Here is a 22911-nt window from a genome sequence, read left to right as displayed (position 1 = left end):
AAAAATTAACTTGCTTTTCCTAGAAGTGCAAAGAGCAAAGTGGACTTCATCTTCCATGATGGGACTTGCCCTTCCTCCCATTCCCCCCCCCAACACTCCCCAAATGTTAGAGCTGATTTTGGGGGCTTGGGGTGGACTGAATGGGTGAAGAGGGGAAAGGGAAATACCATTGTGCAAGTAGAAGCCTGTGTCGTTCACACAGAGGACATCATTGGTTAATCATTTTGTACCATCAAGTTTATAGGACCACTAAGATGAGTATTGTAAGGGGCAATAGAAAATGATGACGCTGATCGAGCCTCATTGATTTCTACTAGACACTGTTGTTTGACTGTACTTGGTTTGAAATAAGGAAACTTCACGGGATACTGTGCTATTCTCACAATTGATTTTCTTCACGGGATACTGTGCTATTCTCACAATTGATTTTTTTCCGGGGGGGGGGGTCCAAGTTAGTTAGGCATATCAAAGCGCTACTTGATATACTTATTTCGGTTGAATTGCATTATTGATTATATAGGAGTGAAGTGTTCGGTTCCTTAGATTGTGTTTCTGGAGATTTGCAAAAGATGTTTCTCAAGAGAGTAATTATCGGAGTAAATGTTGTATATTATGCAAAATGGCCACTAATGTAGAACTAACAGAGTAGTTTGAAATTTGGAAGAGGGATTTACCCTAAGCAGACTCCAGGGGCAATTAATATTTTTCCTCTTTCAAATACTGTATACCGTAATCAGAACGATTACTGCATTGTGATAGTAAATCCTTTATACACTAATATTCAGGCTGGTCTTTTAACAGTATTTACTTTGATGATTATCAAGTGTGTCTGTTCCCTATAAACTTTTAACGTAGTTGCAGTCTTCTGTTGTTTCTGGCTGATTTCTTTCACTTTCCTTTTCTGAAGGTTGAAGCTCCTGTTCTTTGGGACAGTTTTTACTTGAACTGCTTGAGGCAGCTTACATATGGGAACTGCTTGCATCATCATCTTACTGTGTTATCTTATTGATGTACTTTGGGATCCATCGTTCTAATGAACTGACCTTTCTGTTGTCTGCTTTACAACACTACCATTTTGCCAAAACCTTCATTTTACTGGAGTTTTTTAAATCTTATTTAAAAGCTTATAGACATCATCATCTGTTATGTAAATGCTTTTCATATTAGGTTTACCAGAATCTGGAATACAAGAAATCTAGCTTCTGTCTGTATGCAGATACGTAAAGTAAGGTTTCTTGAAGGCATACTGGCCTATCCTGGCAACATTTTCCCTCAGGACTTCTGCTTCATGGTATTCAGTGCTTTGCTTTTCTGTATGGCAAGATTTTCAATCTGGGAATAGAATGCTGTGGTCTTCATAGTATAGATCTATTTAAAAAAAATCTATTGAAAAACTTGGAGGCATGTATTCTTGACAGTTCTGCTGTTCCCTGGACATTGGTTGCATCGAAGATGTTACAACTTGCTCTTAGGATTTGAGGATTATTTAATTTGCTGAGATTTTCATGCTTCCATAATTTTTTCAAGCTTTTAAATATTTTTCCCCTACATTGAAGGTTAGATACTCACTTTAAAAGAGTGAGAACTGAAGGGCGCCAATGGCTGTGTTTTGCCTATTCCTGATTTATATAATTAAGATTTCAAAATACCTTAATACAAAAAATGAACATAATATTAAAAAATAGAATTTTCTGTTTAACAGGAACTTATTCATTAATGTGCTGCCTAATATTTAATAGATTTGTGGGGTTTTTTTTAAAGAATTGAAAGCACTCATGGTGTAAAATTGATGTTAGAAAGCAGGGGACAGATGAGAGAGAAATGCTGAAATCTATGCAAGTGTTCCTAGATCCCTTTTTAGATAAGAAACTGAAAATCAATTACTAACCCCGCATACCCAATAGTGCTTTTTTGTTTGCTTTTTAAATTACAGAATGGCTTTATGCTCCCACCCCTTGTGCTGCATAACAAAATCAATACATTTTGAGATGATCATTCCTCAGGGTCCCTTCCAATTCTTTGAAAAGGTGTGGCTGAATATGCTGCATGTGGGGGGGGGGCTATTTTATGACAAGCTTGTTGAGCTCAAAATCCCTACAGTTGTTTCATTGATATTCCTGTTGAAGACACATGGGCAAATTAAGGTTTAGCGTGTTCTTTCTGGGAAATTGATCCCTTTTTATGTTCGAAAAGCACCTGAATTACAATGAAATTTGTATCCTTGGAACACTGGGAGAGGAAACCATATTAATATTCATTTATATGAGAAGGGGCTTTTTCTATATGAAATACTAATAAAGTTGAAATAATAAAGTTGAAATAAAAATAAAGTTTAGATTGTAAATTTCTTGCAAAGCCTCTTTCTCTAGCTGTAACTTGTTCAAAAACATTTTACTATGGTTTTGAGATTTTCTCCAGGAAGTGCTTACTTATTAAGCATAATGAAGTAAGCACATTGCCAAATCCAGTTTATTATTGGAGACAAATTAGAATGGATGTGTGTAACAGGAGAGAAAACATGCATAACTTAAACTATCTGTTCTGGTCACAGCACTTGCCGCTGGGTATGAGAAAAACTGCTTTTTATACTCTACAAAGGCTTGGTTCTTCAGCAGCAGAAACTGCTATGGCAAAAACATCTAGGGAGAGCTTCTGCTGTGCATGTGGTTCTCTCTCATCCAAATTGTCCCTCTTTGGATTTTTGTCAAGGTTTATGAAAAATAGCCGCCAATTTTGGATGCTTGTCTCTTCAAAAGTCATGATTAAATTCAGTGGGAAATGTGCCATACTTCCTGTCCACGACTTCTAGGGAGAGGACCTGAAAAAATATCTGTTATTTAAAATTCATAAATATTGGGTTGAGTTTTAATTTTGAAAACTTAGGCCACTACTCTCTGTGTCATGACCAGGATCCAAAGAGCTATTTTATACCTGCCCAAGGGTGTGGGTGTGCCCATTGAGATTTTACCCGCCTCCTTCTTCACAAGCTCCTTTTGACATTCCTCCCAATGCCAAAAGAGATTTAATCATGAGGCTTGAGTTGCTACTGCTTTCAGTGTATGGAATTAATTGCACATTTTTTTGAACTGAGGCCTTAGCAACTAAATCATACCTGTGCTTTTAAAGCAGTCCTTTGTCAATTAATGTTATGTTCCAAAACAAAAAAGACCTCAGTGTATACTATATATACTGTAGCTCAGTTGGTAGAGTGTGGGGCTCTTAATCTCAGGGTCGTGGGTTCAAGCCACACATTGGGCAAAAGATTCCTGCATTGCAAGGGTTTGGATTGGATTACCTTTGTGGTCCTTTCCAACTCTACAACTCTAGGATTCTATGTTCTGAAAACTAGTTATGTATGAAGCACCAAGTGAAAAATTCAAATACATTCTGTAGGGTGAGACGGAGAAATATGGGCCCAAGAGGCGGGGAAAAGAGGTCTCAGCTAGGGATAGACAGCTTCAGGAGCATCTTGGCTTATGACTGCAATTTTAATCTTCATAGATGGTGGTAAACATTTTTTTTTCATTAAAACAAGTCATCTTTTTACAATCTTTTGTAAGTTTTAAAACTTCTTTCTGTCACTATTCTGATTGCTATATTCTTGTCTATATTCTTGTCAGTTGACAATATAAATTAAAAATTCTCATCTTTTAAGGGATTTCATATATATTTACATATATATATGGAGCCTGCTGTTCTTCACCCTCTATGCATCCGCAGTATTAATCAATATACGCCATTTGGCACAGAACATTTTTTCCAATCTTTTTATTAACTGACATTTTTTAAACCTTTCAAGCAATGGCACCATTAAGGAAGAAGAAGAAGATGAAGAAGAAGCAGAAGAGGAGGAGGAGGAAGAAGAGGAAGATGACAACAATGACAACAATGAGGAAGAAGAAGAATTTGAGTGTTATCCACCAGGCATGAAAGTCCAAGTGCGGTATGGACGAGGGAAAAATCAAAAAATGTATGAAGCTAGTATTAAAGATTCTGATATTGAAGGTGGAGAAGTCCTTTACTTGGTGCACTACTGCGGATGGAATGTGAGGTAATTGAGATTTAGCTAGTGATTACTTTAAAAATACTTCTAAAATACACTTGTGTATTTTAAAACACACTGAATATTGAATTTTTTTCAATATTGCTGCACTTTGGAGATCATTGTACTGTATTAAATTATATTATAGGATATAGCCGCACCAACTGAATAGCATATAGATCAAGAAATATAATCTTGTTCGGTCTCCTTTCTCAGCATTATTTTAATTAGTACATAACAGAGAAATAGCTTATGGCTCTGTTCATCATGTAGTATTGGGCAACACACAGCTAGATCTCTACACATTTCTCAAAGTCTAGCATGGAAAAGCAAAGCATACATTTTACCATGAAGTAGAGGGGAGGTTTCATTTGGAATAACTGGATTTCTATCTGGATGATTGCATGCATGCAAGAATCTATCGTTCATTTTCAGCACTTAAACCAAATGACCAGCTTCTCTGAGCACCTAGGATCCTTATGTGCACCTTTGTGGACAGTACATAGCTGACTTTCACTTGGCCAGACCTGGTTTCTTGTTACCATACACCTCTAAAGAATATTCATCTTGCCATAGTTACTTGTGTCACTGATTTTATGTCTGAGCATCTTCCTCTTATTATGGCTTGCTGCCGTAATTTAGTGCTTTGGGGAAATGGTGGGTTTAATTTTTGCCAAAAATGTTCTTGACGTCTTTTATGCCATTAATTGAATTTTCTACTCCGTGCAGTTCTCAAATTGCTGTATCCTCAGGCTCTTTCAAAAGTTTGTTTTATGGATATGTTTTCTGCAAGGGCTTTTGTAACAGGCCCCATATTTATCATTTAATACTCATGTAGACCTTCTTATCATCTTTGCTTGCCATTTGGATCTACATTGCTTTTATAGTTATCTTTGTCTCGGAAGGTTGGAGAGAGGCCATATTAGACTTCTCTGATGTTGGCAAAGTCAGCCACCATGAGTCATAGTTAGAAACTCTTGCCATGCTACCTTCTTTATTTTCATAATGGAGCTGTGTTCAATGAAGTCATTGCTAATCAGACAAATAAGAGGCTGCTAGTAAAGATTTTGAATTGTAAGATTTTGTTTTTGTTTTTCTTGCAGTATTTAGTTTCCTTAACTGTTGACTCGCTCACATGTGTCTTCAAACCAAGTTGAGCATGTATTGCAAAATAATAAGAGTTTTGCCTTCTATGTTCAAGTGTAAATAGTGAATACACAACATATGACTTGCAAACTGATGCAATGAACTTGTATAAAGCCTTTGGTTTTTTCGTATTTCATTTCCTTTGAAAGAGATGTATATTTTAGACTACTTAAGCAACACTCTTTATTTCTCCCTAACATTAGAAAGAAGTTGAAATTTGAGCTCAGGCTTTACTTGCTTCATTGTGAAAGAGAAATTTTATTTATAGACTTTAAACTATTTTTATTTATAAGAGATCCAAGAGCAGCTATAGTTAAGTTTTGAAATGATATTGGTGTTAGTATGTAGAAATGATAGATTTGTGAGCGGTTGACTATAAAGTCTTAATTGTGGCTTGGGTGATTCCTGTTGAATGTATTGTGGTTTGAAACTCTAGCTTTGGAGGGATGGAGTGAGATAATACTTCAATATAAGGGCTAGAGAATCCTCTTAAATCATGTGATTGTTTAGTTACTGAAAGGTTTCTATTACCTATGTATGTTTAACTTTGAGTGTGACTCTTACGGTAGAAATGTTGTACTCAATAGACTTTCAACATAAAGGCATGTGACACTAGTTTAAATTTCCCCTAGAGGTTGTCCCCTGAGGCTCTAGCAAATTTCCTACAAGAAATGTAAGCTCTAAATCTGTAGCTTGGACTTTTCAGCCTCAGACCATAAAGTAGAAAACAGAGTAGAACTTTTTGTCCTGAAATCTCGGCATACAGAAGTGTGTGTGCGTGCATCAGTAAGAGAGAGAGACAAGAGAGTGATATTTGCTGGTTATATTTAGCGTGTGTGCGCTTAATAAGTTGCTTTCTCATTACTTTTGCGGCCTCTTCAAAGCAATTTAATAATAAAAGCATACCTTTGTGGTTCTCTGTATCCTTCCTCCACGCTCCAACTCAAAAAAAGCAATAGCAAATTGAGATGCCTTTCACATCTGTCTTTCAACTAATAATATATCATGTATGCCTCACATCATAATTGTAGACCCTTCACTGTTTGTAATTCTATAATCCTTGGACAGACTACATATGTTTATTGTACATCAATATTTACACAGATGATTTAGGCTAGGGATCCCATGTGAATTCTAAGCAAATCAAGGAATTGTCAGTTTTGCATAATCAGAATTAAATTGCTACAGGACCTGAGACAGAATGGGTGGAGGGTCTACATACATTTGTGCATTAAGAGACTCAGAATGCTTAGGTGAGTAGATAGTTATTTTTAGGAGGTTCCAGCAATAGGTGAAGGTTTGTTATTTGGTGACTGGAGTTCTTGGAAGGAAAGAGACAGCTAGGAGTTTCAGTTCTGTCAATCAAATGTAGACCCTGCAGTCTTCTTTTATGGAAGAAAATAGCATTGATTCATAGCCTGACTCATACAATTTCTGTTTAGACACTTCTTTGAGGTAGGGAAATGTGGCCTTCAGCTTGAAACAGCTGTTAACTATGTGTTCAACAGAGCTAGTACTAACAAGGTAGCAACTCATTCATACTCTTTCTGCTGAATTTTAAATGTTAAGCCACTTTCATTCTGTCTCCTAAGTTGGATGAATATGACTGCCAGAATTCTGTATTATATGCTATCAGTAAGTTAAAATAAGGTATTTATGGTTCTTCCTGCTTTGAATATTCTATTTTTCATTTTGTAAAAGTTAGTCAAAGCATAAGCTACTTTTAATTGCCATGAAAATTTTCTGAGCTATTTCAAAGTGATTACTGGAGATAACCAAGTACGTGCTGCCTCCAGTAATGGTGTTGGTTATTCCTCTGAACACCCATTCCTGGGAAGTACAACTGCAGAGAGTGCTGTTGCTCTCATGTCCTACCTGCAGGCTTCCCATGTGCTTTGGCCTACTACTGTGAGAACAGAATACTGGACTAGATGGGACTTTGGTCTGATCCAGCAGGGCTCTTCTTGTGCGCTTAAAAAGATATTATCTTGAAGGATTTTTTAACCAATACTTTATTAATAATAATTCATACTCTGGCCTTCAGAATAAAACCTGGTTTGGTTCATGGGGTTAAACTCCTGATATTATTAAACTACTAGTAATGCTGATTTTGTTATTCTTACTCTTAAAAAACTTGCTCCGGCATGTAAATCTGCTCAGTGGTCTTTAGCTTGAATTGTCAGCTTTCCATATTCCATATTTAAATAATGGGAGTACTTCTGTGTCCCAGGAAAATGAACTAGAGTACAAAAGCGAGTTCGTATAGTATAGTGGCTTAGAAACTGAGCTTGAGCTCTGGAACTCCGAAGTGTTAATTTTGTACCATCCATGAACTCATTGGATTGTCTTAAAGCAAGCTGCTCACTCTCTTTGTGCTCTTCACACATAACACTGTGGTTTAGTGCTGTATGAATGAGCCTCAACAATCCCAAGGACTAACATGCTCTCCCTCCACTCACATAGGAAGAAGGCTTCTACTGGTTTTGTTCAGTTACAAAGAATCTCATCAGTGTAATGTGCAAAGCAGGAATCCTGCCTTAGAGTGGTTAGCTGCTGAACAAGCCAGATTCATTAACAACTAACCACTTTTCATTTTAAGCCAGGAGGTTCTTTGAAACAAAATAAATTTAGTAGAAGCCCTCCTACTGGCAATGTGGGAGAGAGAGAATGTAAGCTCTGTGCTTTGCTCAGGCTTATTTCGGCTCATCCACGTATCCTTAAACAATAGTTTTTTAAACTGCTTTGGCTGGCTAATCTCTAAGCCTCAAAGATTCCTCAACTGCAAAATGAGTATTACAGCTCTGCTGGACAGTTCTAGGGTTTGATTGGAACCCTTTGCCTGTAGTAACTCATATATAGATTTTTACTTGCATCTGCCAGTTATCCCAATGAAAGACTTATGAAGTGAAGGAGGTATTTATCCCCACCTGAGTTTTCAGTTGCATCAGGCTGTCACCCATGATTTTGTTTCTGGCTCTGTTTGATAGACCTTGGAGTTCTAAAGAAAAAAGCATATTAGTGCCAGGATGTTGAAGATTGCCCTTCCATGTTTTTCAGGTACTCTATAAATGTTAGGTTTTGTTGCTGTTGCTATTCATGTAATATCATTTCTAGTGGAAAATACATATTTCTACTTGTAGTTCCTGTAGACTTGGGGAAAACCAATCTCGACCCTCCAGGTACTATTGGACTCCGACTCCCATCATCTCTGACCATCTGTCATGTTGTCTGGGATTGATGGGAGTTGGTGTCTAACAAGATCTGGAAGCACCATGTTGGCTACCCCTCCTGAAGACTATGCTTTGAATATCTCCCAAAGTGTAACTTTATGTATTTTATTTCCTTGTAGGTATGATGAATGGATCAAAGCAGACAAGATAGTGAGACCAGCTGACAAAAATGTGCCAAAAATAAAGCATCGGAAGAAAATAAAGGTAGATGACTTTGGAGTACTGCTGAATATATTCATATGAATAAGTGGAGGAGAAAAGACCACATATTCATTTATGATAGCAGCTGTTCTAGTTGGAGGGAATTTCAGTGCCACAAGAATGTTGCTTCATATGTACCTCTGGTAAAGGTAAAGGGACCCCTGACCATTAGGTCCAGTCGTGACCGACTCTGGGGTTGCGTGCTCATCTCACATTATTGGCCGAGGGAGCCGGCGTATAGCTTCCAGGTCATGTGGCCAGCATGACAAAGCTGCTTCTGGCAAACCAGAGCAGCACATGGAAACGCCATTTACCTTCCCGCTGTAGCGGTTCCTATTTATCTACTTGCATTTTGACGTGCTTTCGAACTGCATAATACTGTTGACTGTGAAGGACAAAGCCAGTCATCCTATATCAGACCCATATTATGCGTTTGGCAACTTATTCATCGAAACACAGCAGTAGGCAGTGTGGGTTTTTTTATTGGCCCAGTGTTGCTTAGTTAGATAACTGTTTGTTTGTTTGTTATATAGATTTATATACTGCCCTTTATCCAGTATGGAACATTCACAATTTCCAATACCATAGAGCTTTTTTCCAAGCAAATATGAGAAATCCATGATAGGAAAAGGAAGTGCAATTTAATAATGAAAACCCCCAGATTCCATTTAAGACTACACTGAGACTATTTCCAGTGTCATACATATAAAGAAGCTCTTCACTTACTTACAGTTTTCACACTGTTTTGAGATGTCCCTTGACAGGACCTAGAATCAACCATCTGGTTAGTCCATTGTTCCCCAGAGAGTGAGCAGGACTCAGCATGGGTCTTAATAATGCTCTGTCTTGGCAGGCTTTTATCCAGTGATGTCATTCAGTAGACAAAGGGTTCAATCAGTGGAGCAAGGAGGAAAGCCATTTTTTGTTATTTCCCTTTTACACAGCAGGGCCCCTTCCTCTAAATCTGCTCTGAAGGTTCCCCAAACCTCTGGAACAGATTTAGAGGGTCTGTGGGGGGGTTGCGGTTGCCAAATAACGCTTCCCTCTCCATTCCACTGATGGAAGCTTTACTCAGCTGAGTGACACTATTGGATGCAACCCTCACATTCTTAGCACCAGGTTCATTTATGAGGAGGGACGTGAACAGCTTCTGCGCAGCAGCAGAACTGTTTCCAAAATTTCAGAAGATACACCCTCACCGATTTCACAGGAAAATGTGTATATGTGTCTATACACATATTTGGGGTTTGTATTTTTCTTGGTTTGTTGGCAGAAATTCATTATTTAACAAAGATAAAATTCCACTTATGGAACTCTTGTAGAAAGCTTAATACTGTATCCGCTCCCTTAGGCTTCCTTCTCCACAGAATGTGTGATACCTTTTTACGCTCAAAATTCTTATGATAAAAAGTATGGCTTAATTAACTGAATATATTTTTCTTATACACTAGAATAAAGCAGACAAAGAGAAAGATGAAAAATATTCTTCTAAAACGTTCATATTGCGGCGCTCATCAAAACCACCTTTTCATGCCAGTATATCACCTGAGATGGCATCCAAATCAGACTGCGCTGAAGCCAAAACTTCTGAAACTGCTCCAAATAAATCTTCAGAGATTATTTCTATCCTTAATGGACTGCAAGGTAATAGACACATTCCAATTTATTGCGCAAACATTTTTCTAGTACTAGGGAAGAGAATCTTTTATGTAGCACAGGCTTTAAATAGACCCTCGTCTAGTCACCTTTAGTGAATAAGAACCATGTTCATTCAGACAAGGAGACAAGAAAGCCTTGGTGAGCCCTTGTCAAACTGCCATTAATAACTAACACAAACACTCATCTCTAAATGTTTTCGTGTAGTGATATGTATCAGTGTCAAGGGCAACAGTTATGCAAACACGTGTTTCAGAATACGTGTTAATAATTCTTTAATTTTTCCACTGGTGGACTAGTAAATTCTGTGGGCACATTTGTAAGGCTGATGCTAAGAAACAATCCAACACTAACCGGAAAATTGCACAGAAAAGAGCTATTTCTTATTAAGTTTTGGAAGTTTTAATTGGTTTGTTAGTTTTTTTGTACTTTGGGCATATGCTGCATGCATTGTGCAATGAAGTAATATTTTGTATAAGGATTGTCTGCACTAGAGATGCAGTCTTTATTTCTTGAAGCAAATACTTTTCTCAAAATTTTCTGTTTATTTCTTTACATTTCATGGGTTCAACCCAAAGGTAAAATGGAGCAAATGATGCTTATTTTGCTGCAGTGATCAAGGCAATACATGTTTACTCCTACCACACTAGCATGAATGTTTAGAATTACAATACTTGAGGAAATTATCTCTAATGATATAATCTGTTTAAATATAGGGTTCTAGAAATTATTTCTCCATCATGGAAGTATTGTTCTTAGCTTAGCACAAAAGCCAAATTCAATTAGTATTGTGTGTAACACCTAACGCCACTGCTATTATTATTATTTTTATTAGTCTTTGTGACACATAAGCTTGTGTGTTCCGACTCACATGACAATGTCAACTCTCAAACATCTTGTGCTAACATTATGTTGGATCTCACCCAAAGAGAGAACAGAAGGCAAAGATAAGAGCTGATAAAGAAGAAAGAGGGAAACACATTCATGTATTTTTAAATCAATAGTACTGGTGACTTACTTAAGCATGACCATTCATTTACTAAGTATAAAGTATGGATAAGAATCTAGGCTCATTAAGAAACAGGAAAACTATAGCAGGCCAGAGTAAGTAATCATGTATTCTCCTAGCAGAATGTCTTTGTGTGAGTGAGTTGCCTCCTCTCCGTTTTTGTTCTTCAGTTTCCTACCATCTACATTCATCTGTTCCTTTTTTTTATAATAATTTTTTATTGATTTTAATACAGACAAAACAAACAAAACATACAGTATAAATTCTGTCCCTTCATCCTCTCCCCCCCATAGGCCCACTTCTGCCACCAGTAGTACCCGCGGGGGTGACGAGTCAAAGGGGTCCATTTTAAGGCTGGGTTTGACCTCCTCCCCCCCGTCCCTAGTTTTTTGAAGATTTTTTTCTGGTTTTCCTCCTCTAAAAGGCTGGGAGGGGGGTGCTGGAGGAGGAGCGAAGGAGGCAGCGGAGGTTGGCGGGGAAGAACGAGCAGCATCCCTCCGCTGCGCCCCGCTTCTTGGGGGAGGCAGGGGGAGGCTGATACGGTATGTGAGGTGGGGCTTACCTGCCCCCCCAATATTTTATTAAAGTTGGAAGAGGGAGGGAGGGCAGGAAGGGGTGAGAGAGAGAAAGAGAGACAAGGAAGGAAGAGGTGAAAAAGAGAGAAGAAGAGAGAGGGAAGGAATGAGGGAAGGAAGGGGTGAGAGAGAGAGAGGGAGGGGTGAGAGAGAGAAAGAGAGAGGGGGGAAGGAAGAATGGAAGGAAGGATGGAAGCTGGGAGGAGGGGCGGAAGGGACTCCCTTCTGTCTCTCCTCTTACCTTGCAGAAGCAGCCTGAGAGCTGGTTTCCCGCTGCACGCGGCTCTGGCTCTTCACGTGGGCTCAGGCTCTTGCGCGGGCTCTGGCTCTGACATTCGCTCCATAACACGCAGCGACGTTCCCCCTTCCGTTTTAGGAGGGGGAAAGTGCGTGTTATGGTCCGAAAAATGCGGTACTTTAGCTGAGCCCAAAGGCTCGTGTTTGCTGAATGGAATTATTGGCTGATTTTTCTGAACAGCCGCTCTCCATGAAAGTCTTCTAAGTTTTAAAAGCCATCTTGATCAGCAAGCTGCTGATCAAGAAGATAAATATAAAGTCCCCTTGGGCTCATGGAATTGATTGCTCAGTTGTTTGAATGTTGGACCTGGTCCCATACAATATGGTATCAATCTGTCATTTCTCACAATGGAAGCATACTCTTTATGTTGCTTCTTTAGGGAGTGTTCGTTCTCCTTTCCTTTCTAATTCTATACTCTTAGAACATGTGGGATTGATTCACTTTTATCCTCCAAAGAATATTGCATTTCCTTTTAAAAGCCATTTCTCTGATAAAGCCTTTTGAAACCATCCTCATTTCCTTCTCGTCTCGTGCACTTTCCTTTGAGTCTGTTTCATCATTTGTATTGCAAGTTACAAGTTATCTTAGATTTTTTGTGAAAATAATATTTATTTTTGTGGTGTTTGCGTAATGGTTTTTATTAATTGTATCTAGAGATCCAGTTTGCATTAATAAACATAAAAATTATGGTTTTAGTTGCAAAAACTTGTGGAGAAGCAGGAATAATATTACTTTTTGAAAAAACAACAACAAACCCCATAATAGAAGTGTTATCATTCATTGGTAAAACACAAGTTTTGTGTGCAGGAATACCTGGGTTCAATCTTCAGCATCTTCCGTTAGGGCTGAGAAAGAGACCCCTGCCTGTAAACTTGGAGAAGTGTGTAAATCAGTTTAGAGTTTAGACAATACTTAGCTAGATGGACCAATATTCCAACTCTATTACAGCTTCCAGTGTCCACTTAAATGATTTTTTAAAAAATAAAAAGAGACTGATTTTACACAACTGGATTGAGGACTGGTAAGGCATTTTAGCCCAGGGCTAGACGCATGGGGCAGCTGGGTACACTTGCCCAGGACCTCATTTCCAGGTTTCAAGCCGAAGTTCTAGTTTAAATTTTAAAAAAAACTAGTAACCTTCATTACATTCTCAGTTTGGCAAGCACAAGCTGCACACAGAAACAAGCCTTCTGCACAGGGATCACCATTTTGGATCATGGGCAGCATTTGCAAAATAATATTCATTCTTTATTATTATTTATTAAATTTGTATACTGCTCTTCATTCATAGATCTCGGGGCAGTTCACAACATAAAAATACAATATAAAAAACTCAGAATACACAATAAAAACGAGCAAAAACAAACCCCATGTATTTCATACACACTGCCAAACACGTGATTAGCAATGTTACTTATATGTGATTGCATATTAGGTGTAAAACCTAGGCATCCCATTCTCTCCATCAGGTTATCTATCAGTGCTATAAGAGATGAGCATGTAATTTGTATGCTTAACTGGGAAGATCTTTGCATGCATGCATATGTGTATCGTGGTCCTATGAGTGAAGATGTATTTTTCAGGGCCTCAATCACTTTATAGAGTTCCAAAATACTATACAAGTTCCTTGGTATAATAATTACCCAGCAGCATTGTGAGAATTGCAAAACAAGAACTGCCACCAGTATAGCTCTAGCATTTTAAAAAACCACGTTTGATTTGCTTTTTAAGATTTTTTTGTATGCCTAATTTTAATAGATATAAAGATTTTGAAGCCTAAAACAAATGTTTTTGTATCATTATAATTGTAATATATCCAGAAATATAGTTAAGATGATGGTTTTTGCAGTTGATTTTCTTGGTTCCTCCCCCAGCTTCTGAAAGCTCTGATGACAGCGAGCAAGATGATGACCAAAGTCCTCCAAGTGTTTATAATAATGGTAAGGAAGAACCGCAAGATGAGGCTATGAGCCAAGGTAACAATGAACTCTGTCCAAAAGAGCAGAACAGCTTCCCCTTTCCAGAAGAAGTCAAATCCCTTTCAGATGCCACAGCATCCAAACCAGCATCCAAATCTCCAGAAAGACTACAAAAAGAATTGGCAGAACTATCTGATGATACTGATTATGAGGGAGAGAATGAAGCCACCAAGAAGAAGAAAGAGGTCAAAAAAGAGGCAGTGGATAAAACAAAGCCCCCAGTAAAACGTGGAAAACGAAGATATTGCGTCCCAGAGGATTGTGTAAAAACTGGGTCACCTAATATCAAGGATGAAAAATCAAATGGCAAAGACATGTTAAGTTTGGAAAACAGTAGCAACAGCTCCTCAGATGAAGATGAGGGGAAAACCAAATTAAAAATAACACCAACCAAGAAGTACAATGGTTTGGATGAGAAAAGGAAATCCTTACGGACAAATGCTTTTTATTCAGGTTTCTCTGAAGTGGCAGAGAAGAGAGTAAAGCTTCTAACTAACTCTGATGAAAGGCTTCAAAATACCAGAGCTAAAGATCGAAAAGATGTCTGGTCGAGTATTCAGGGGCAGTGGCCTAAAAAAACCCTCAAGGAGCTTTTTTCAGACTCTGACACAGAGGCAGCAGCTTCCCCGCCACATGTGTCTTCCGAGGATGCTACACCGGAGCAGCACCTGCAAACTCTCGTAGAAGAAACTTCTTTGCCCAGTTCTAAATCTGAAATACCTTTGCCTCTCAGCTCAGAAATGAAACCTGTTGAGGAGAAGCCAGCTGAAATGAATGACAAAAAAGTTGAATTCCCAAGCAGTGGCAGTAATTCCGTACTAAACACCCCTCCCACAACACCTGAATCGCCCCCGTCTGTAACAGTAGCAGAATCCAGCAGACATCAGTCCAGCGCGTCTGTGTCTGAACCACTGGCACCAAATCAAGAAGAGGTACGAAGCATCAAGAGTGAAACGGATAGCACAATTGAGGTGGACAGTGTTGTAGGGGAACTGCAGGACCTGCAGTCTGAAGGAAATATATCTCCTACAGGCTTTGATGCCAGTGTCAGCTCCAGCAGCAGCAATCAACCAGAACACACTGAGAAAGGTATAAACATTGTGTTGTTTAGCTTTTATCACTTTTCCAAATTCTTTATTAATGTGTTGAGTTCAAGGGTTTCTGTCTGTCTTCAATATGTCTTAAATCTCTGTGAAAACTGCACTGTTCAGAAAATGGAATATAATTATCAGTGGGTTGGACCCAAGGCTTCCCTTCCGGGAACAGATTCAGCCCCATATATTTTAAAGTTGAAAGAATGCCTCTTATTCTTTATTTAAAATGAGAGATGTTAGGAATCTGATATTAATACTGAACTATGTTAATGTGCCACTACTCTTTGCACAAGTTTATCTCACAAATGAGAATGAAAATATTTTGTTATCTCAAAAGTTACCCCAAAAATGTAATTGAATGGTTACAGTCTAATATATTATATGGTCTAGTAGATTATAGTTGACCATGGTATCTAACAAAATTGTTTTGAATTTCAGTACAGTATTAACTACAGTACAATATTTATATATTTTGCTAAAGAATGGTGCAGCTGACTGAAGAGGACATCAGACTGCACATTTGATCTTCTTTATCCACTTGTCACTGCCAACCAATCCTGGTTTGCTCTACAGCATTCTTCCATTTCTGCTCTGTTCATGTTATCTGTTGTTCAGCATAGTAGTTTTACATGTCCTGTGAAATGTAGATTACTGTCTTTAGAAACTAGGATAAAATTGTATCAGACTTAGTTAGATTAATAGACAGTTGAAAATAACTAAATATTTCAAAAACGTACAAGCATGATTAAGTGTTCCTATTTTATTAAATTTCATCCCTAGTATGGTAGGCTTTTTATTACAGGAGTATTGCATATTTTTTCACATTTCCTAAAGGGATTTCTAAACTTAAGAGTGGCCATTACTTTATCATTCTATTAAAATGAAGAGACTGTTGCTTGAAAGTTTATTTTAATAACATATGTCTTGTTTTTTCTTCTCTCAGTTTTAAGGAATCATCTAACAAAATCCTTGCTTTGAATAAATCAGAGTATCTACCATTCATATTTTCTATGGCTGGGACCCAAAAAAGGGATATGGCTGTGCAGGAAAGGACCACACACACAGCTGCAACTTCACATCCTGCTTTTGCCACATTAGTTTCCACTGCCTTAGAGGCAAGATGCTTTCTAAACTGAACAGTGGTTTGCCTCTTCAGTAGCAACTGCTGAGACAAAAGCAGCAAGCAAAGCTCAGGTTGTGCATGCGGTTTTTCCCCACATGGGTATGTCTCTTCTTTGGTCTAGGCCTACTTACTTTAGAGAATTTGCATTGAAGCAGGAAGCAGATATTTTAAGTTAATTCCACTTCATCGTTTAAAAAGTAAACATTGGTGTCTCTGGTATGTAAAATACATTGTGTAATATCTTGTTCTTGCTATTATTTTACTAAAGCTTGTCCAGGCCAAAAAAGGCTCAAAGATGTCCAGGGAGGTGGTTCCTCAAAAAAGCAAAAAAGAAGTCACAAAGCATCTGTGGTGAACAACAAAAAGAAAAGCAAACGTAAGTATAGCAAACTTTAGCTTCAAACTTTAGAAAATGTCTTTGCAACAGTTTTGGGCCTGCTTTTGGCTCAAACCTTAATATCATTCATGTTTCTCACAACTGAATGCATTTTGCATTGTTGTTGGAATGAAGAAGTTATAGAATCTGTACGAACAAAAAAAATCTGTAAATTCCACCCCCCCCCATCAGAATGAGTTCTCATAAGTGATAAGGGCTGCCTAACCCATATCAAATTGTGGAATTCCTTGCCCTCTGGCACCAGGGCCAGTATCATTCATCTCTATGGAAACAAGTGTTACGTTTTCTCTTCCAGTTATTTATTTAAAACTGCCATTCTGTTTTTATTGGAAGATTGCAGCCAGATTGTCTGCGTCAAGATTAGTTTTACCCCGCAGTAAGAGATGCGTCTTATAATTGAAAACAAACATTCAAAGGGGTGCTGAAATTTTTAGGAATATGCTAAACCTATACAATGTATTTGTTGTGTGTTTCTTCAGCAAACAGCAGCGATAGTGAAGAATTGTCTGCTGGAGAAAGTATCACCAAATCTCAGCCAGCAAAATCAGTTCCTGCAGCAATGAAGTCTCAGAATACCAAATCTCCAGCAAGAACACAGTCTCCTGGAAAGTGTGGCAAAAATGGAGAGAAGGATTCCGATCTCAAGGAACAGAACAATCGCTTGCCAAAACTTTACAAATGGAGTTTTCAGATGTGTGAGTATGGATTTCTTGTTGCTGTGCCTGCACTTTTGAATGTGTACCTTCTGCAACCCCAAGGTTTGCCCTGCTTTGCAACAAAGGCAAATACATTTGTAGTATTTTAAAGACTTAAGAGATTTATTATAGCATAAGCTTTCATGTTGCATCTAATGAAGCAGACTATTTGCCTTGAAATCTTATGGCAAAATAAATACACATGGTTGGTTGGTTGGTTGGTTGGTTGGTTGGTTGGTTGGTTGGTTGGTTGGTTGGTTTTTGTGGGTGGTGATTATTTGCTTCCTAGTGGCAGTAGCTACTGATACAAGAATAACCTTGATAAGTAGGCTCAATCAGTCTTCCCAGTTTTCTATAAAGAATCATTTATTTCTTGACACTGCCCAACTTTTATTTAATTAAATCTAAAATTTGTATAATGCTATAAATTTGTTGCATCTCCTTCAGTTTTGGTCTATCCCTCATTTTGTGTTATTTTTCATAAGGTGGAAGAATTAAGATTTTGCATTGAGCTAATGAATGTTGCTTTCTCTGCAGCTGAGCTAGAAAATATGAGCAGCACAGAGCGCATAGCAATCCTACAAGAAAAGCTACAAGAAATCAGGAAACATTACTTGTCTTTAAAATCTGAAGTAGCTTCCATTGACAGAAGAAGAAAACGTTTGAAGAAAAAAGAGCGGGAAAGTAAGTAATTAGGTCTTGAACATGTTGACAAAGTTAGAATTTGACTCTTGGTATTATTTTGTATTAAGGGACCATTTCAGTCTTGTCCTAATCTGAGCCTGAATGTTGTCCCTTGCTTCTCACATTGTTATTTTTCACATGCTCAGTGGCTTCCTCTTTGATTCTGTACTTGAGCAAAGTTAAAAAACAAAAACAAAACCAGTGCAAAGTAAAAAAGGGGGGCATTAATAAAGCTCATGCTCATCCCTTCTCTATGGGCAGGCATTGTAAAAGAAGAGGGCAGGAATTGCTCCATGTAGACCTCTTTCCCATCTAGTTCTGGGCACCACAGTTCAAGAAGGATATTGACAAGCTGGAACGTGTCCAGAGGAGGGCAACCAAAATGGTCAAAGGCCTGGAAACATTGCCTTATGAGGAACGGCTTAGGGAGCTGGGTATGTTTAGCCTGGAGAAGAGAAGGTTAAGGGGTGATATGATAGCCATGTTCAAATATATAAAAGGTTGTCATATAGAAGAGGGTGAAAGGTTGTTTTCTGCTGCTCCAGAGAAGTGAACACGGAGCAATGGATTCAAGCTACAGTACAAGAAAGAAGATTCCACCTAAATATTAGGAAGAACTTCCTGACAGTAAGAGCTGTTCGACAGTGGAATTTGCTGCCAAGGCGTGTGGTGGAGTCTCCTTCTTTGGAGGTCTTTAAGCGGAGGCTTGACAGCCATCTGTCAGGAATGCTTTGATGGTGTTTCCTGCTTGGCAGGGGGTTGGACTGGATGGCCCTTGTGGTCTCTTCCAACTCTATGATTCTATGATTCAGTGTACGTGAAAATAATCACAAGGAAGCGCACACGTTTGTGAGAAACTGGTTGGGCTTCTGTTGCAAGACTGGGCTTCATAGAGCTTTTCTTCAATGCAAAAATGAACTTGGTAACAGAAGTGAATCCATTAAAATGAATTATACCTTCTTAACATGTGTCAGTCTGTGTGCACCAAAGTGAACTGAGGCTACAGTCTTACCCACTTACCTGTGAGTAAGCCCCACTGAAAACCAGGGGGCTTACTTCAGTATAAACATGTATATGATGGTGCTGTAAATGCCCTTAAGATTGCTTAATATAGCAACACGTATCACTGAAGAGACGACCACAACTATAAAAGCACACAGGAGGTATTTACATACCGATATATGCCCCAAATGTTATTTGATTCCAGTAACTATTCTTTTCAGGGCGTATTTAATTTTTTGCTCTACATTACAGGTGCTGCTACCACGTCGTCATCCTCTTCCTCGCCTTCTTCCAGTTCCATTACAGCAGCAGTTATGTTAAGTTTAGCAGATCCACCTATGTCGAGTTCATCACAGAATGGAATGTCAGTTGAGTGCAGGTGACAGCAAGACTTGCCTAAGCACTTTGCACTTAATGGCTGCTGAGGGCCACTTTTTATACTGCACAGTGGCACAAAATTCAGACAAGCACTATTTTGTATTTAAATTTTTTCTTGACAAGCTAACTTTGCACTTAAGTGCACTTTTTTGAAGAAAAAGTACAACAAACTGCTTTTCCTCAAGCAATAATTGTTTCCAACTTGTCTGGGAATTGTGTGGTGAGTTGAAGGCCTTCCACTGTGGCAAATGAAGGCTGTTCACTGCCAGTAGAATGGATACGGTAAGCATACAGTTGTTGGGTAGGCCTAATTAATGTGTTAAAAGTGGCTTACTGTTCACCTATTCCCTGGTATTTTGTTAAAGCTGGAGCATTTGATATTTTTCCATTATTTCGGAAAAATGAACCTATTTTCATTTTTACAAGACAATTGTTTTTTAACTAAGTCACCTTATGGTGGCTATAACTGTACAAGTCAAGCACATGTAATTTAATTCCAAACCTGCCGTCAATAGGATGTTTCTCATCAGACCTGATAACCAAATATAAGGATTCTGTTTAAAAGGCTGACTAATGTTTACAGGTTTGAATTAGGCTAAATAGGTTACTGTGGGTTTTTAAATAACCCAGGAATTGGAATGAAACTACTGTACTTTGCCATTTTTCTATGAATCAGTATTTTTTTTAATTTTGATAAAAATACATTGTGAAAAAAGAAGAAAATGGCTAACAAACTGTATTAAATCTTAATGTATAAAGATTGTATTTAGCCAGTTTAAAGTGTATATTTATTCATAATGAATTATAACACTTATATTTTTGTGTTTTCTTGTAAAAGTTTCTTTTCAGTTAAAGCAACAAATATTTCATTTGTAATGCTTATTTTATTATGAGCTACAACTGAGAGGTCTTCAAGAAGGAGTAAACTGTGTTAATATTATACATGGGTGTCGAGAAGAACATTGCCACAGAAGGGATAGTTGTTTATAATATAAATAGCTAACTGAGTGGTAGATACTTTTTTTTTAATTGCCTTGTACAAAACCCCAAATCAACAACTGTTTTCACTTCTATTGACTTTATGTTGTATGGATCCCAAGCCCTCTCTCGGTTGGCACTTGTATTTAATTACACAACTTTGTAAGACATTTGTATATTGCGGAGTGTTCATTCAAGCTATTTAATACCTGGCACTGTTAATACACAGTACTTTATTGTACAGATTGTTTTACTGTTTTAATTGTAGTTCTGTGTACTTTTTTTGGCTGGGCTTATTGGGGCTGGCATGTTTTTCTTTTTTTTGTTTTATTTCTTTTTCTGGCAATACAACATGTAAGAATTTCAAACCTTCTGTTTGTAGATGCTAGAGTGTCAGAATCTTTACATTCGACTTTTCTAAGAAAAGCATTTTCAGTCTTAGTAGTGTGTGCTTAAAAGGTAACTGATTTTATTGAAAATGGTTTCAAGCTATTTAGATATGTACAGGACTGTAAAAAATTGTTGACAAACATTGAAGGAAAGACATATAAAGAAAAGCTATAAAATATATATTAGGTTCTGCTGACAATGGAATTATGTAATATATTGTATAAATGTAAGCAAAGGCCTCCGAAATAAAATGCCATAGTTTGTGAATATTGGATTCTGTTTCTAACAGTTTAATTAAGACATTTCAGTGTCTTCAAGATTACCAGCTATAAACTCAGTTTAGCTAATATATAGGTGGTTACCCGGGTTTTTTTTGGTAAACATTTCTATCATTTCCCTCTTAATTCCATATAGTATAGAGAAAACAAATGAAATATAAAACCAGAGCAATTAAAAAAAACCATAGATAACGAAATATCTTAGGCATGTGTCTTCTGCCAGAGTGTCAGTTATACCAAGTGTAAGTTGGGAGCAAATCATCATACAAATGTACCTATGAACCAAATTTCAAGTTAATCTAATCTACAATGTTGGTACCATTGTCATTGATGATGCATTAGATTCCACAGATCTCGTCGAGGCTTGCTAGCCAGCCACTATTGTGCTTGCAATCAAACCCTCTTTCCCAATTCCTTTGGCATACGCAGAAGGCTTGGAGGAGAAGCAAGAATTTCTCCCATGTGCACTATGCCTAGGAGAAGGTAAAAAAACAGCAGGGTCCTTCTCACTGTTTCCTCTCTACAAAGTGAAGAACTACACCTCTCTTCCAGGCCCTCTGGCACAGACAGAGACATTTTTACTTAACTATTAAGTATCTGATGGGCTCTAATATTTACTGTTTTGGTTATTAGTTGGGAACATTGGATTCCATTGCAGACACTGATGTTGCACTCACTCACACCAGCACCTAACAGGCTCTTTAAACTGTAAAAATGTCTAGTACACTACAAAATGCTGTTTCATGTGCAGTGCACCTAGGAATGTCCCCTTGCCCAGCACACCATTGATCAAAACATAGTGCGGTTAAAATAGGCTGATACCTTCTTTACCTCAATGGACTGATAATATTCCAGAACAAAATAAAAAAAAATTCTTCCAGCAACACCTTAGAGACCAACTAAGTTTGTCATTGGTTTGAGGTTTCGTGTGCATGCACACTTCTTCAGATACACAGAAACAGAAGTCACCAGATGCTTATATATACTGAGAGGGGAGGGGTATTACTCCCTCCTTGTGGTGGGAGTGGGTGATTGACAGACTGATAGCTGTTAAGGACTGCAATTGGTCTTATAGGAAAAAGCAAGGGGTGAAATGGCTAAAGATAGCTTTATCATGTATAATGAGATAAGAATCCAATGTCTTTATTCAGTCCTGGTCTCTCCATGGTTTTAAGCTTGGTAATAAATTGCAGTTCAGCAACTTCTCTTTCCAGTCTATTTCTGAAATTCTTTTGTAATAAATAAGACAGCTACTTTGAGATCTTGTATAGAATGTCCTGGGAGATTGAAGTGTTCTCCTACTGGTTTCTCTGCCTTGTGATTCCTGATGTCAGATTTACCGTATGTGCATTTATCCTTTGGTGTAGGGTTTGGCCTGTTTGTCCAATATAGAGAGCTGAAGGGCACTGTTGGCATTTGATGGCATACACAATGTTAGAAGATGAGCAGTTACAAAGAGGGGTATTACAAGGAGGGAGTAATACCCCTCCCCACACTCTCACTATATATAAGCATCTGGTGCCTTCTGTTTCTGTGTATCTGAAGAAGTGTGCATGCACACGAAAGCTCATACCAATGACAAACTTAGTTGGTCTCCAAGGTGCTGCTGGAAGCAATTTTTTTATTTTGTTTTGACTACGTCAGACCAACACAGCTACCTACCTGTAACTATTCCAGAACAGTTGCTGACTATGGTTCTGTTCAGAGAGGCTTCTTGCTGTAGGTTCTCCTATGGCTGGGCCCAGTCCTTAGAGCT

The 22911-nt window shown here is 38.1% G+C and overlaps 1 protein-coding gene across 3 annotated transcripts in view; it reads left to right on the top strand.

Moving 5' to 3' along the window:
- ARID4B (AT-rich interaction domain 4B) overlaps positions 1–22041 on the top strand; it is an 88199-nt gene extending 66158 nt beyond the window's left edge. The window contains exons 17-24 of one of the 3 annotated variants that reach the window (XM_035108413.2): positions 3800–4051; positions 8538–8622; positions 10071–10263; positions 14032–15225; positions 16622–16729; positions 17230–17445; positions 17983–18129; positions 19384–22041. In XM_035108413.2, coding sequence (XP_034964304.2) covers positions 3800–4051; positions 8538–8622; positions 10071–10263; positions 14032–15225; positions 16622–16729; positions 17230–17445; positions 17983–18129; positions 19384–19514 — 2326 coding nt within the window. In that variant the 3' untranslated portion in view covers positions 19515–22041. The remainder of the gene's footprint in view (positions 1–3799; positions 4052–8537; positions 8623–10070; positions 10264–14031; positions 15226–16621; positions 16730–17229; positions 17446–17982; positions 18130–19383) is intronic. The other 2 variants (XM_060272856.1, XM_035108414.2) reach the window with 2 other exon arrangements.
- Positions 22042–22911: the final 870 nt, after the last annotated feature.

The sequence above is a fragment of the Zootoca vivipara genome, chromosome 3, assembly GCF_963506605.1.
Source record: "Zootoca vivipara chromosome 3, rZooViv1.1, whole genome shotgun sequence".
In the NCBI taxonomy this organism is placed as follows: domain Eukaryota; kingdom Metazoa; phylum Chordata; class Lepidosauria; order Squamata; family Lacertidae; genus Zootoca; species Zootoca vivipara.
This window is presented reverse-complemented; position numbering and strand designations above follow the sequence as displayed.